The 12,482-nt window shown below is 50.4% G+C and overlaps 5 protein-coding genes across 5 annotated transcripts; 1 reads left to right on the forward strand and 4 right to left on the reverse strand.

Moving 5' to 3' along the window:
• Window positions 1–211: 211 nt before the first annotated feature.
• On the reverse strand, window positions 212–1,024 carry MAA_05086 (uncharacterized protein; the record flags this gene model as incomplete). Its single annotated transcript, XM_007823084.1, has 3 exons — window positions 212–572; window positions 657–799; window positions 857–1,024. 3 exons carry the CDS (start codon window positions 1,022–1,024, stop codon window positions 212–214), a joined length of 672 nt encoding a protein of 223 aa, XP_007821275.1.
• A 1,083-nt stretch (window positions 1,025–2,107) lies between these two features.
• MAA_05085 (membrane copper amine oxidase) lies at window positions 2,108–5,337 on the reverse strand (the record flags this gene model as incomplete). Its single annotated transcript, XM_007823083.2, has 14 exons — window positions 2,108–2,281; window positions 2,344–2,569; window positions 2,663–2,867; window positions 2,922–3,097; window positions 3,160–3,513; window positions 3,555–3,642; window positions 3,698–3,750; window positions 3,813–3,842; window positions 3,897–3,928; window positions 3,995–4,083; window positions 4,148–4,556; window positions 4,610–4,925; window positions 4,996–5,010; window positions 5,075–5,337. The coding sequence occupies 14 exons, from the start codon at window positions 5,335–5,337 to the stop codon at window positions 2,108–2,110; spliced, it is 2,430 nt and encodes an 809-aa protein (XP_007821274.2).
• Window positions 5,338–6,269: 932 nt separating this feature from the next.
• On the forward strand, window positions 6,270–7,025 carry MAA_05084 (uncharacterized protein; the record flags this gene model as incomplete). Its single annotated transcript, XM_007823082.1, has 2 exons — window positions 6,270–6,544; window positions 6,638–7,025. The coding sequence occupies 2 exons, from the start codon at window positions 6,270–6,272 to the stop codon at window positions 7,023–7,025; spliced, it is 663 nt and encodes a 220-aa protein (XP_007821273.1).
• A 367-nt stretch (window positions 7,026–7,392) lies between these two features.
• Window positions 7,393–8,034, reverse strand: MAA_05083 (Large-conductance mechanosensitive channel; the record flags this gene model as incomplete). The annotated part of the gene is made up of 3 exons (XM_007823081.1): window positions 7,393–7,409; window positions 7,462–7,826; window positions 7,895–8,034. 3 exons carry the CDS (start codon window positions 8,032–8,034, stop codon window positions 7,393–7,395), a joined length of 522 nt encoding a protein of 173 aa, XP_007821272.1.
• Window positions 8,035–9,364: 1,330 nt separating this feature from the next.
• MAA_05082 (SUR7 protein) lies at window positions 9,365–10,494 on the reverse strand (the record flags this gene model as incomplete). Its single annotated transcript, XM_007823080.1, has 3 exons — window positions 9,365–9,876; window positions 9,942–10,308; window positions 10,363–10,494. 3 exons carry the CDS (start codon window positions 10,492–10,494, stop codon window positions 9,365–9,367), a joined length of 1,011 nt encoding a protein of 336 aa, XP_007821271.1.
• Window positions 10,495–12,482: the final 1,988 nt, after the last annotated feature.

The following is a 12,482-nucleotide window of genomic DNA, read 5'->3' on the forward strand; positions in this document are numbered from 1 at the left end:
CCGCCTCAACGAGGACCCAAAACTGGCAGAGAAACAGCCCATGGGCAAAACACTAACCCTATGAAATGCCTGTTCCATCTCTCATGATTTCGTACTGACCAACACCATGGCCGACATCTGACGGCCGTTCCATCTATGGGTATATCCGAACCCTTCTACGTGTAGTCCGCCTCAATCTGTCACTCCCTTCACATGCCATTTCCTCCTCTTCCTACATAATGACGACACTAGCAAATATACTTAACAGCGCCGTCGTTGGAGCCCAACTTCGACTTGAGTGCAGTTTGCCGCCGGCGCCCGTTTGTGTCGGAGTGGAATTATACGTTTGGGATGAAGGCACCGTCGGCACAGCGATATTGGTCGCCGTCACTTCGAGCGAATCGTCCGTCTTCGACGGCTTATCGGCGAGGGTGAGAGTGCCCCAATGGATGTTGGATCCGGTCAACGTTGATGTCCATGATACCTCTGTCGGTCCGGTGTATTTGCCGTTGGTATAGCCGGAGCAGTAGCTGGAATAGCCGGAGCATGTGGCTGCGGTGGTGCCCTTCATGTTGCATTCGAGATCAGCGATGCTACGCAAAAGAAAGAAAAAGAATAGTTAGTTACAGGTCCTTTCTTCTCTAGCGGTAACTGTGACGGGACCTAGGGAACCGTACTATGTGGAGGTCAAGGTGCCGTGGAACTTGAGCGTGCTTGGGCCCTCGACGATAATGAACGGGAATTCAAGCGACAGGTCGCAAGCAACCTGAGTCGCTGTGGGACAAAAAATAGTGTATGTCGTTTGGGTTGCCGTCTGATTCTATTTTTTTTAAATTAGTCAATGTGGACGTAACGCAAAGTTCAGCATCGGACATACCGTCGAGACGATACTACCCCGTACAGCAGACCATTGTTCTTCGCTGTAGTACGGTATGAAGATGGGCGCTGTCGTGACGGTAGGCGTCGGGGTGCTACCGCGGTCGTTGGCATTGCAAGCCTTTAGGAGAGCTAGCAATGCGAGAGCCAGGGCTCTGGAAGATGCCATTGTTGGTCGAATCATGGCCACGAAACGGGACGGCCTGTCCTCCCGCGCGTGGTCGTCTCAATCGTTGCTCGGTGGTGTTCGGCACCGCGGTAACAACAAGGCACTGTCACTGCTAGAAGTAGCAACCTCCATCTGATGGGAGACACTGCAAGCGAGGCATGAGACGAGAGGAGGGCGGGAGAACGGGTCAAATACTGAATTGGCGATGGTGGACAAGAACCGCAGGTCTGATTCACTTCGTCAAGAGTCTTGGCTGTGGCCCAATGTGTTCTAGCGTCTGGGTTGTGCTTGTCGTCGGACAAAGGACGAATGATGCCCGCATTGGCGATTTATGCTGTTATGCGGTGCAATCTTATGCCATTGACAGGGTGCAAACGCCCCGTGTCGTTGTGGCCCATGCACTTCAAAAGTTCTGATGTTGCATCGTTTGCCTGCCGAGTAGGAAAAGAGTCGAATTCGTTTTTGCACTGTCCCCAGCATCGCGACCCAGATGACATCAGGACCCTGGAGTATTATAGGCATGCATGCACAAGAAAGACACTGCAGAGACGCCAACCAAGGCCTCCAGAAACTGGTTCAAAGCGATGGTGCCGATATGCCGCCAATTAATGCCGAGGCAATATCCAAGATAACCAGTGGGCTTCTGCTCAATTCTTGCCGTTTTTTGCCACGGCATAGCGGAGATGTGGTTGCAGTGCCAAGACCGAACAACTGGCGCCAAGATTATGCCGAGACCGAACATGCAAGCCCGTAACGGCTATGTAAGTTGGGGAGTGCGACAACTTGATCATATCTCATCTCAACTTGTGTCTCTTGGCTGCTGTCATTGGCATGACTTGGCCATCACTAGTAGAGAGGATAATTTCTTGGCTAAAAAGTTTCTTGGCTAAAAAGTTGTAAGAATATCAGAGTTTAAAAAATACGATCCACGCATGGACACTCTACGAGTCTATGTAGTCGAAGAACCATATACCACACATCAGGCTAGCTATGGTCGAACAAGACTTCTCAACTGATTTACCGTTAATTGAACGACCAAAAAGGAAAAGAACAACAGTAGTTGAATTGGGAAAGAAACAGTAATTAGGTTACATTGGCTTCTTTGTATTCGCTGCTAACCCGGGGGATTTTACGGGTGCGCATATTCGTCACCTGCCTGGGCGGTTCGAGAATTGGATGTATTAGTGACTGACCCGGAACAAATGTGAGAACTGATACAGTACCTTTGTCCCTCCAAAGCTTAGGCATCAGCTGGCTCTGCGACATTTTAGCCTCTTTTGTCAGCGATAACTCCAGAACCATGGACGGAAGCGACGTACCGCGTCAACGTGACAAGTCATGTTTTGGGAGCCAAATGTCTTGATAGACTGTACTTTGCCATCTTTATAGTTCAACCGGACCTGTTGCGAGGTAGCGCGGGAGGCATCCATTTCGAGATAGTTGAGCGGTTCTATTATAAGAGAGGAATGTGCTGTCGTGAACACAGTATTAGGAAGATCACCAGTGTGCGGGGCGTGGTGCATTCCGAGATTGAACCAAAGGACGCTGATGCCGTTAGTCTTTCTTTTCTTTTCTTTTCTTTGTTCTTTTTTTTTCCTTTTCAGCTTCAAGACCCCAATCCGTGATGAGGCGCCTTACAGGTCCTCCTGATCCAGAGACTCCCCATCAAAGAACTTGGCAAAGTCAATTAATGGGTCTGCAGGATTAAGCACGTTATACGGGTGTGTCCCTTGAGCTTCTGTGTCCTTCTGCTTCGTGACATAGAAGTGATGATTGGCGAAATTCACGGCTTTCATGACGTTAGAGGAGTTCGAAATCGTGAGGAAGATAACGTTCGAAGTTGCTACGCGATTAGTTCCACACTCAGGCAACTGTATAGCGCACTTGGCCCACCTACCAGGGGTGAACCTGTACCCGGGGTATTCTCCGAACTTATTCTTTGCTTCCTTGTTGACGATGGCGTACATGGCCGCACCATTAGGAGCCCAGTTGATCTTGGCTTCATTTTCGTTCTGGACAAACGATTTCTGCAGCTTCATAGTGTTCCTTTTGGCACCATTTGACCACGGATATCTTTTTTTTTTTCCTTTTGATCAGCATCTGCGCTACATAAGTTAATGGGTTCTCATACTTACTCGATGGTTGCGGGCACAAATTCCACTTTTTGGAGGCTGTTTTTCTCGCCCAATACATCAATATCAGCCTTGTAAGTGAGAACATGGTCATGCATGGAGCCGGACAAGTTGTCGTGAATTTTCCAACCATACTCCTCGTTGTTGGCAGAAAATCCGCCGTGTATATATCCAGAAGCTCTCACTGAGACCTCTATGCTCCCATCCAAGAAGAAATTATACGAGAACATGTAGTCGTAGTTTCCGATGGTTGAAATAGACCTTACTGTAAAGGCAATGTTCTTGGTAACACTGGTATAGTTAGCAGTAGAGTGGCGCTGTATAGGATATCCCTGGTCGAATTCGAACAAACCTGGACTTGTTAGCGTCCTCCGAGACTAGGGGCGCCATGGTTAAACTCACAAATGGCATTAAATCGAGTATATAATTTTTCTCCTTGTCGGTAGGTGGCATTCAGATACGTTGAATATGTCGGACAGTCGTATCCTAGGGCCCTGTCAACTTGGTTGCCGTTTGACCTGTTGTCGGCGGTCAAACTCACCATCGACAAGAGATACCACACTTGGCCCAACGCCAGGCTTACTGTCAAAGTACCTGTGGTGGCATATCCTGTAAGTTCTGGAAGCATTATGTGGCTACCGAAGCCGCCTGCTTACGTTGTGCCGGACAGTACCGGGTCATTCCCTCTATTAGGCGTCAGGCCGAATCAAACCGTCATTTCACTTTGTAGCACCACGTACGCGTAGAGAGCCAGCGCTTCCTGCAGGCCCAGCTGACCATGGGCAGTTAGAATATAGCTCAATAGAATAACTGTTTCCGATTGCAACGGCCAACATACTTCATACAGAATTCTTCTGCCCTTATATTGGACATTGAAGAGGCGTAATCCATTGTCTCTGTAGTAAGACAGGAAAAAAGAGAAGTCCACTGCATCAATTTAGTCCTACCGCGCCCTCATACGAAAGACCAACAGAAACTGCTCAGAACCTACTCCACTCGACGTAGTTTTCCTTTGCGTCCACAGAGAAGCGATTCGACCCGGGCATAACGGCCGTGGGTGGAGGCAAATGGTCAAATTTCATCGGGCTACCTTGCCTCTCTATTTGGGCCCACGGACCGTCCGAGTTGGCTCTGAGTAGTGTGAAGTTACTGGACGCTGCGGCGGCCCGGAACGCGTTCGTGGTCGGGTAGTATTTGCCGTCGTAATACCATCCTATTACAGACCACTTGGATGGATCTCTGCCCATTACATCAACGCCGAAATATAGACCAAGCGGAAGAATCGTCTCCGAGTCAAAGGTTGAGGTGGGGTTGTTTACGAAGCCGGACCACAAAACCAAGCTGCCGTTCTCCTTCCAAGGTGGAAATATTGGCAACAGGCCAAGGGTGTCGTCAAGGGTCTGGTGTTGTTAGAATATTTTCTCATGACTCTCCTGGCGTCGTGGCCACTCACTCCATCCCACAGACGTTTCGTGATGTCGGCCACGGACATGCCTACGTCCTTGACATAGTGATCCACGGCGCTACGATCAGCAAAATCAACGGCCACTTTCCCCTTGCCAGCATTGTTGTAGAGAAATTGAAGCGGCTGCACCTGGGTGTTGTTAGCAACGGGAAGCGGGCCAATCACATAGTCCTGAAGATAGGGATTAGGCGTTGCGCCAAACATCAGAGTTGCGCGAGCGCATCGTGGCGGAGGTGTGGTTGTCTTGTTGTTGAGGAACGGAAGCGTGTCGCTTTTGTTTGGGGCCAGGAGCTCCACGAGAAGGCTATTGACAAGACACGGAGTCGACCAACGTGTAAGCCGCAAGTGCGATTTTGACGGACAAGGCCACATACATTTTATTATCCCAGCTATTCAAAATTTGTCAGTATTTTGCGTTGTTGTTTGCTGTTGCACCTGATGTTGGTTTCTCACCTCCTGGCAGCATCCTCTGTCGTAAGGTTCAGGCCAGTCGATTGCCGGTGCAGGAGGTCGATGACCCTGGCGGCTTCCTCGTCAGTGAGGTCGCCCCAGATGTTCGGGTGCGGTGCAGAGACGGCGGGCTGCCTCGATTCGCAAAGATGGTGCACGGGAGTAGGCGACGCGCCCCACTTTTTACAGCTGGAGCTCGATGGGTTGGCCCCTGGGGACAGCCAATGGATCAGCGCTAATACGCTGGAGAAGAATGTCGACATCATCTTGACAGGTGACAAGAGTACTCTGTTCTTGATGCTTCATGTGCTCCCCCGCTGGTGGAAGGATGGATAAAAATGGAAGGAAGCAAGAAAAGGAGAAAGCATGCCCTGCGCAGACTTTTGTATTCCGCGCAGATCGCTCGTTGCTCTTCTAGTAGTACTAGTACTACTCGGTAGAATCCTGGTGAGAAGCTAAACCCCCCGATTTATCAGACACGGGCTGTTGTAGCCAGTAGCAAACTTTGATCAGAGACAACAGACAGGGCTAGATGTACAAATTCTCTTTATCCTTTAGTAAGGGGCTACCCGCGGGCAAGTGCATAACAATAACTACATGTATACTTCGATTAGGCATTCAATAAAAACCCCCCATAAAATGCTTGCATGGGGCAAAATCATGGGGAGATGTCGGCCCCGATCTCCATTTGGAGAGAATCAATTACGAGCAGGGGTTAGGGATATTCAGGGGACAAACCTGCTTGAGGGCCGACAATTCTCCACCGAAATTCCTCTGACGGTTGGACAATCAATCGACCGGCAACAAGACGGCTTTTACTCATGCGAGGCACCAGTTGACGCCGCATTGAAACGGGGCATCGCCGAGGCAATGGGTGCGCCCTTTTGCAAAAACACACAGGCCCCTGAAAAAAGCACATTTTGAGTTCTGCCAACCTGGCGCTGGGCTTGGTGACGTAGTCAATAGACCCGTGAGATGATGGACCAGGTGCCCCTTTTATGCTTTGAGTGGAGGCGCGCCAGTTTAGCTTGCTTCAACATCGAGATAGCGTCAGGTCGACCGTCCTCCCCCCTGTAGGGAGTTTGCGTTGCCGTTAAATAGGGCGTGTTTTCGCTCTCTCTCTCTCTCCTCTTTGCTCGCCCTCGCCACGTTTGTTTTGCCAGTAGCACATCTCGTTGCCGTCTCTCGTTCATCCATCATGGTTCGCGCCGCGCTCCCTCTCCTTGCCGCTCTGGCTGGCTCTGCCGTCGCCGCCGAAACAACAACCGTCAAAATCCTTGTTCTTGGCGACGAGTCCCCCTTCGTCGGCTCCGTCGTCAACGTCGACTCGAGCGCCACTACCTTTGCCGTGCAGTGTCCCTCCGGCACGCCCTCGGACGAGTGTGGCTTGCCGCCGGGTGGTGCGACTATTACCCAGGGTGAGAGTACATGGCAATGGAGCCTTGGCATGTCTAATAGCGAAATAGGGGTTCTGTATGTCGACTATTTCCTTCCTTTCTTTTGCGTTTTCCTTTTCTTTTTGTTCTCCAACGCAAGAGAAGAACCGCGAGACTGACTGGGTATCAGCACCCAAAAAGCCAACTGCAAGCTTGACCCGTCCAAGGACGTCGCCGCCTGCAAGATCGAATTCACCGAGGGCTCGCAGGTGACCTCTTCCGAGGTCACTGAATCCGGCTACAAGACGTCCATGTTCCCCGTTACCATCACCGCCGGCGCCGACAAGCTCTCTGCTTCTCCCGGCGCGAGCGCCACCAATGGCGGATCCAACAGTGCCTCCGAGACGGCTACTGCAAAGACTACCCAAGCGAGCAAGACTTCTAGCACCGGAGAGGCCGGACAGCCGGGTGAAGCCGCGGCAACTTCCACCACTGGCAAGAACGCCGCGCCGGCTGTGACGCAAAATGCTGTTTTGGCTGGCGTTGCCGCTATTGTGGGCGGTGTTTTGGCCATGTGAAGCAGTCGAGCTGCTGGTTCAAGTAAACGAGTTTCACGTCATCAGACGACCGTCTGTAGTAGCGACCCAGGTCTATGGCGTTGCTGGTAATGAATTTGTAAAAATAATTACTACCTTGAAAAAGTGAATATGACTATAAACAACTCATCGCAAAACTGGAGATGAAATAGCAACAAGTTGCAAAGGTCGCAAGTCGCATCTCGCAAACAAGTCTGCGCCCAAGTAAATTGCAGAACGCACCCAGACAGTAATCAAGGCCAATGCCCAATACACGCCATGCTGAAAGCGTTGCATATGCATGGCCGTGTCGTGTCCGCCCGTTCAACACCCGTTTCTCTCCTCCCGCCCATCTTGCCAGCTCGTACAATTAAAACAGCGCAAGCACTACAGAAACACGTCAGCACCATCTCGAGATAACCAACAACGAGCCCCCAACCTAGAGTTCCTGACCTTACCTTCTCATTGATTCGATTTCGACAGTACTTGCACTTCTTGGTATGCTTGATGATCGGATCATGCGAGATCAAGGTGTATATGTGCGCCAGCCCATACAAAGCAAACCCCACCATGATGAAGGAGACGACCTGGTAAATAAACGACCCGTAGGCCATGACGACGGCGCCGTCATCCAACGCCTGGCGCAGCGTGTTGTACCCCGTCGTGCTATTGTACCCGTCTCCGGGTCGGAGCACCGCGAACTTCTCCTCAATGTTCTTATTGACAGGGAACAAGATGGCGAGAGGGGGCATGAGGATAGCGCTGACAAAGGACTTGACGAGGTCGGTGAAGATGTTGGCGATGCTGCACAGCTATTAGCAGGTGTTGCGGGCGAGCAAAACGGAAAGAGTCTTTGGAAAAGGGGTCCGCACATTAAGCCGAAGGCGATTTGGAGAATGTTGCCCTGGAAGGCAAAGTCGATGAAGCCGTCAAAGAAGCGCCTCACTCGATGCCGGCTTCGGCCGAGGAGGGATTCAGTCTCGCCGTTGACATTTTCGACGTCGCCGGGCATTTTTTTTTTTTTTATTTTTTATTGTTCAAAATTCTCCTCCCTACTCTGCTGTGAGGACCTCTGCCGGTGTAGGATTATCCGCGTGTGATGTTTGCAAGTTTTTGTGTGCCAAATAGAAGGGATGGCAGGACGGTAAAAAGGAAACTGAGATTGGAGTGAAACATGAGGCTACACATGAGAAGCGAAAGCACGAGATACAGTGATGGCTGCCCCACCTCTGTGACCTCTGGCTGGGCCATTCATTGTTGAGCCAAACAGGCTGAATTGAAACCTGGCTTTGCCGCTCCCTAATCTCCCCCCTCTTGCAATTAGGTATGGAGGGCCGGTTATGTTAAACAAGGACGAGGTCCTGGGATCGCGGTCAGTTGGTCACGATGAATGAATGTCAACGGATTAATCGAAGTCTGTGTGGAGCACTCGGAGAGTATACCAAATGCGAACGCGACAGTAATAAAGTCAAAAGTGTAGATGCTACCATAGGTAGCACTTAATGAGTGTATTTGGTAAATTTATTAAAAAAGAGAGAAGACATCAGATAGTATGATTTAAGGCATGAGTCTGAAATAAAGTAAAAAAAACATAAGAGTGGAGAAACGGGGATTTGAACCCCGGACCTTCTACATGCAAAGCAGACGCGATAACCCCTACACTATTTCCCCTCTTATTATTTAAAACCACTTTATTTGCCATTAAGAGCCAAAGCTGTCAGCTACAATAGTTTTAGATACTTAGATACTTTATTTGCCAAGTTCCAAATCTCTTAATAAAAACACTCTTGGTAATCCGCCGAGTCAATCAATTCATTTCATCAATAATACTGCTCGTATCATATTCCTGAGAGATTTCCCTCTTGTCCAATAGTTTCTACCGTCTATGCGTTTAGTCTTGCCAACGGATACAAGTCTTACATTGCTGGCCCAGCACGTCTTATTTCGCTTCAACGTCGCCGATTCGCTAGAGTAATGCACAGGCCGCGCTGACGAAAAAAAAGTGTCAAGTACAATTTGGCAAAGTCGGACACGGAAAACCAGGCTTGCTTGCTCAAATTGCAGTCAATTAATAGAGTGTGTCCAGCAGGCACTCAGAGCCACGAGGCAGTAAATTATTCTAACATCTAATAAAGACTGCGCTTGCGCACGTCACACTTTTTACAGGAAAAAATAAAATAAAAATAAAAACATTAAACAGGGGGTTGTACCACAACAGTCTCCGCTTCTTGCGTTGAATTCCCGGATACACGCCCCCAATGAACAAGCTCCAAGACGGAAAAAAGTAAACAACTGGTGATGATGCTTTGCTCATACGAAAAGGCTCACGCACGGCGTGGAGCTCAGCTCCAGGGCTTTTCCGTCATGAGCCTCCTCTGCCGCCTCACCATGCAGAAACGGACCATCCAGAACAAGGTAACGAATCCCATGAATCCCGTGGTCACCCAGCTTAGATTGTAGAACTTTTCGCCTCTGCTCGCATACAGTCCGACCGGATTGCCGATTTTATTGACGGCCTTGACGCCGGTGTTTGTGGCAACGGTGACGATGATGCTGGCTATGATGATGCTGAGGAACGCCAAACCGCCGACGGTGAAATTCACCAGCGCGAGGATGCGCATGTCGGGCTTGAAGAAGGCTGCGAGGCCGCCTAATGCCGACGCGGCGCAGCAGCCTATGCCCAGGGAGTACATGATGAGCAGGCCGAGGAGGGCATTGTTGAGCACGTCGAGCGTGTCTTGGATGCCCTGGGGCCACTTGATGTCGGCGAGATTGAGCTTTGCAGGGCCAACTCTAAGTTCCTTGTCCAAGAGATCCGTCAGGTTGAGGCGGTCTATATGCATCTCGCGGTCAGCTTTTGACTCGTTGTTTTGGCTCGCAATCACCCCCTTCTTTCACGACGGATAGATGGGCACTTACGAGATGGACTCGACGAAGTACAGTTGGTCACGTTGAGCGCAGCACCGGGCGCGGTGGCATTCGGCTGGAAGTAGCCCTCACACGAGTCCATGATGTGCAGTGAGTACCACTGCTTGATGCCAATCTTCTTGGCTATTTCGTCTGCAATGGCGCCGGTGATGTCGTTGAGTTTGCCCTTTACACCGTCCGTCTTGTCCTCTACCCAGTCCTTGGCGTCGCCCAGAACGTTGGCGCCTGGGATTTCGACGTCTGGAACAATGCCGCCTAGGATGCCGCCTAGGATGCCATCGCCGCCTTTCTTGTCGCCACTCTTGTCGTCCTTCTTGCCTTTATCGAAGAGGTTGTGTCCGACCATGGAGGTATTGAGCTACATGCCAAGTTAGAATCGAGGATGAGTACTGCCATTTGCGGCATTTCTTACCCTGACAAAGGCATAGTCTTCCATAAAGCCTGGCTGGCGACCTGCGTATAGAGCCAGCATAGACAGTATGAAGCTGATGACGGCTAGGATGACGGGGAGGAGGATCAAGAATCGGCCGACTGCTGGTTTCATCGTGGCGTATTGCAATATGAGATTTTTCTTATTCTTTCCGTACGCTGTCTCCTGTATCAAAATGTAAATCGTAATAACGGATGGTAAACTTCAACACACAACACAAAATACAAGACTAAGCAAGCAACGACTTGCCGGGCATTATAAACGACGTCTCATCTTTGCGTGCACAAAAAGGGTGGGCAGCCATTGATAGGCCTTGGCCACAAACCCCCCATCAGAGTGCACATGTTGTTCAATCTGTGCATCTTGTTTGAATCATTCACCTCTTACAAGGCCGTCGTTGTCCGGGCTGATTCACCGACATCCAACCAAGGCGGCATTGAGGCCCTGAGCGCAAACAAGCACCGCCCAGGCATGTGCTGCAGCCTGCAGACCGTTGAAGAAACCCTGAACAAGGGTACGTCGGCCAAAGGAGGCCATCGACAAGACACAAGGAGACATTAGCGACCCAGATTTGTCTGTCTGATTGACGTGGTGGTTTGCAGTCTTGCGTCACAGTCGGCCAGTCTGGGACGTTGCCGCGCATCTCGTTGGATCAACAGAGTCGCTGGCCTGCCTTCTCAGTGCCCGAGAGGACAGGGGTTATTGACACCGTCACACCGTTTGCGCAAGCGCTCGTCAAGGGCTGTGGCTGTGAAGAGCTGCGACAAAGATGGGATGCTGGCAGCCACTCGTTGGGCTGGGCTTTGTGGGCTTTGACACGGCCTTTGATGGGTCGGGCGGCTGTGCGGGCGCTTCGAATGCCGTTGTGTTGCCGATGGAAACCATGGAATGTGGATATGTTTGTTCATGAATGTGCCCAAGCCGATGGCGGACAATAGGTCAAGCGGTGGTGGTACATTATGTTTGTCACGGTTTGCAGGATATTGGTTGTGAAAACTTGTGACCAAGACGCCCTGCGAGCAGAGGTTCCTCCACTTTTGGTTGTGCAGCTAGCAATTATACGATGGATGGGTCGTGCTATTTACGCGATGGATGTCTTGTGCATTCGCGGTTTTGCTTGAAGGGGAAAGAGACTTGGCGCCAGAAGGGAAAAAATACAAGAAAAAATACAAAGTACAAAATGAAACAAGATGGAGTAAACAACAACCAGACCCAGTACTAAGCTATTTAGTCACGTACGACACACCATACTTTTGGCATTCGCAGGTCTCTATCAGCTACACAATTTGAAGCTACACAGCTGCATGCACTGTAGTTGGCCCGACGAGACCCAAAACTACACCTAGCAAGGAAGAGGAAGCAGAAAAATAGATGCGAAAAATAAAAATCAAGATGCGTTCAAGTACCGAGATATTGAGCCATCGAGTATAGATTCCTCAGTCAAAGGGAAAATTGGGCCAACTCCAAGCGCTATGGCCTATTTCACTTCACTGCCTCTGCATTTCCATCATCCTTGAACACACCAACCATGGTGATTTAAAAAATGAATGAAATACAAGGCCTTTGACAGCCAAGTTCGTTGTGCGGACCTCTTTTCATCCAGCACAAAGACGAGTTTTGTTTCGTTTTCCTTGTTCTGCTCTGGTCTGGCCTACAGGTTAACCCGCACAAAGACGCCGTCGAGAGCGGTGCAAGTCGGACATGGGCCGGCAGGCCTGTCTGATTGGAGAATGGGCGGTTCCATGGCAGCATGTACAATGACGTCGACTTGCAGCGAGAGCCGCCGGTTGGTGTTTTGGCATTCGCCATGGCCGAGAGTTCCTCTGTTGCCGACATCTCAGAGTTGCACGCAGGGGAGAGGCATAAAATCCCCAATGGGGCTGCATATTTATTTGGTGTCAATAGTGCTTAACCCGAACCCTTGAACTAGCGGACTTTGTGCTTTTTATGCTCTTGTGTCGTCAGGCACCCGGCACAGCCACTGATCAGTACCGTATCGGGTGAGACGCGCTGTGGCACGTGGGAGTGCGCCGGCCAGAGGGACAATGCGATATGTGATGTCCGCGGCAATTGAAAGCAAAATACAAGTAAACTGCAGCTCG

The sequence above is a fragment of the Metarhizium robertsii genome (genome assembly GCF_000187425.2).
Source record: "Metarhizium robertsii ARSEF 23 chromosome Unknown MAA_Scf_2, whole genome shotgun sequence".
Taxonomy (NCBI): domain Eukaryota; kingdom Fungi; phylum Ascomycota; class Sordariomycetes; order Hypocreales; family Clavicipitaceae; genus Metarhizium; species Metarhizium robertsii.